Source organism: Cynocephalus volans, chromosome X, assembly GCF_027409185.1.
Source record: "Cynocephalus volans isolate mCynVol1 chromosome X, mCynVol1.pri, whole genome shotgun sequence".
NCBI lineage: Eukaryota > Metazoa > Chordata > Mammalia > Dermoptera > Cynocephalidae > Cynocephalus > Cynocephalus volans.
Genome location: NC_084478.1, coordinates 87,153,264 through 87,154,861, shown reverse-complemented (window position 1 = coordinate 87,154,861; position 1,598 = coordinate 87,153,264). Strand labels below are relative to the sequence as shown.

General features: G+C 40.9%; 1 protein-coding gene across 1 annotated transcript; it reads right to left on the bottom strand.

Annotated features, from left to right (window-relative positions):
• Positions 1-696: 696 nt before the first annotated feature.
• LOC134368517 (N-alpha-acetyltransferase 50-like) lies at positions 697-1,200 on the bottom strand. Its single transcript, XM_063084957.1, has one exon. The coding sequence runs from the start codon at positions 1,198-1,200 to the stop codon at positions 697-699; it is 504 nt and encodes a 167-aa protein (XP_062941027.1).
• Positions 1,201-1,598: the final 398 nt, after the last annotated feature.

Here is a 1,598-nt window from a genome sequence, read left to right as displayed (position 1 = left end):
AACCTGCTAACAACCAGCTGACTCATTAGCAAAGAAGCAATTTAACTCCAATGCTTAGACCAAGTTATAATATTACCTACCCAAATCGCCCCACCCACCAGCAAGAAGAGAAGAAATAATTGCTTAAAAACCCAAAATAAGCTTAGAATTTCTTACAAGCATAACAATGGTCCAACTCCTGAGATAGTGCTCAGAAGGTCTAGAGTTGGAGTGAAGGCAATGTGTAGGGATTAGTATCCCACAAATAGTCTTTAAAAACCCAAAGTAGCACAAACACACTAAACTTGTCTATGAGTAAGAGAACAAGATATTGCTGCTGCTATTTTTTTCTTTTGAAATATACAGTAATTTGAAGGCTATGCTCTTGAATGTGAAAGCAGGACATTAAAAAAAGCCAGCTAAGAAATTTGAAATTATTTGATACCCAAATTTTTGGGACCGTGTATCTTTACTCTTAAACTAAACAGATCTACCTTCTTCCTTCAGTCAAAACACCTCACAAAAATAAGAGAACTAAAACAGTCTAAACATAATTATTCTTAAAAGTTCTTGAAAGTACTTTTGGAAGAAAGGAAGAAAAACAAGAACAAGGAAGGGGTAAAAGCTTTAAAAGAAAGGTTGGGTGGGTAGTGGAATCAAGGGGCCTCTCTTTTATTTGGCGACAAACAAGTGCATGAAAGTTCATTTGTATTTTGTTCAGTTGTCTGTCTTTTGCACATCTGCATTCTGACCGAAAGGTTCTTTGAGGTTTTTCTGCAGCACATGAGCATCTGCAGGCTCTGTCCTCTTATGGTACTTCTTCTTTGTCTCAATAATCTCAAAGGCGGACTTCCTGTAGAAGTCAATTGCTGAGTCACTGCTTATCTGGACGTGCAGATAGATGTCAAAAGTGCCATCTTTTTCATAGATGGGTAAGACTTGATTTAACATTTTAGTTTCTATTCCTAGCCTTTGGTAAGGTGCCAGACATCCTAGTGTCATGATGGAAAGTCTCTTCCTATTCTGTGAATGATCCACCCTACAGCATACCGCACCTACAGCAATATCATTGAAATAGGCGAGTTTTGCCAGCTCTCCAAACTCCAGCACATCCTTGTAGAACTTATTGTAGCTGACTAGAAAGATGACCTGATTCAATCTCTTCAGTTGTCTAATATTGTACGGTGTCACATCTCCCAGCTCGATCCAGCTACCTTTCATCTTCCCCACCTGCTGAGGCCAGAAGTACCACCTATATCAACACCATCCGTCGTCGCCACGCCCTCAGCTCTGGCCCCTCAACCCCTCAAGCTGTCCTCCTCGTATAGGGCAGGGCCCCTGAGCGGGTGACGGAGGCTGCAAGTGTCTAGCGCGGCCCTGAGTCACCGGGGGGACACAGAGGAATGTTCCGCTGGTGCTACCGCTTCTGCACACTTGTGCACAAGGCACAAGGCTCCCGCCGCTGCTTTTAGTGGATTTTTTACAATCTTTCTTCTGCAATTATAGTATAAGCAATATATTAGTAGTTTCAGATGTCAATAATTATTGACCTAAGTACCTTCTTTAAAAGTAACTTTTAAAAATCAAGAAAAATGATAGTCTTCCATATTTTAGAAGAC

Excerpts from the sequence above, each read along its gene's own strand:
- LOC134368517 (XM_063084957.1), bottom strand. The coding sequence starts at position 1,200 with ATGAAAGGTAGCTGGATCGAGCTGGGAGATGTGACACCGTACAATATT.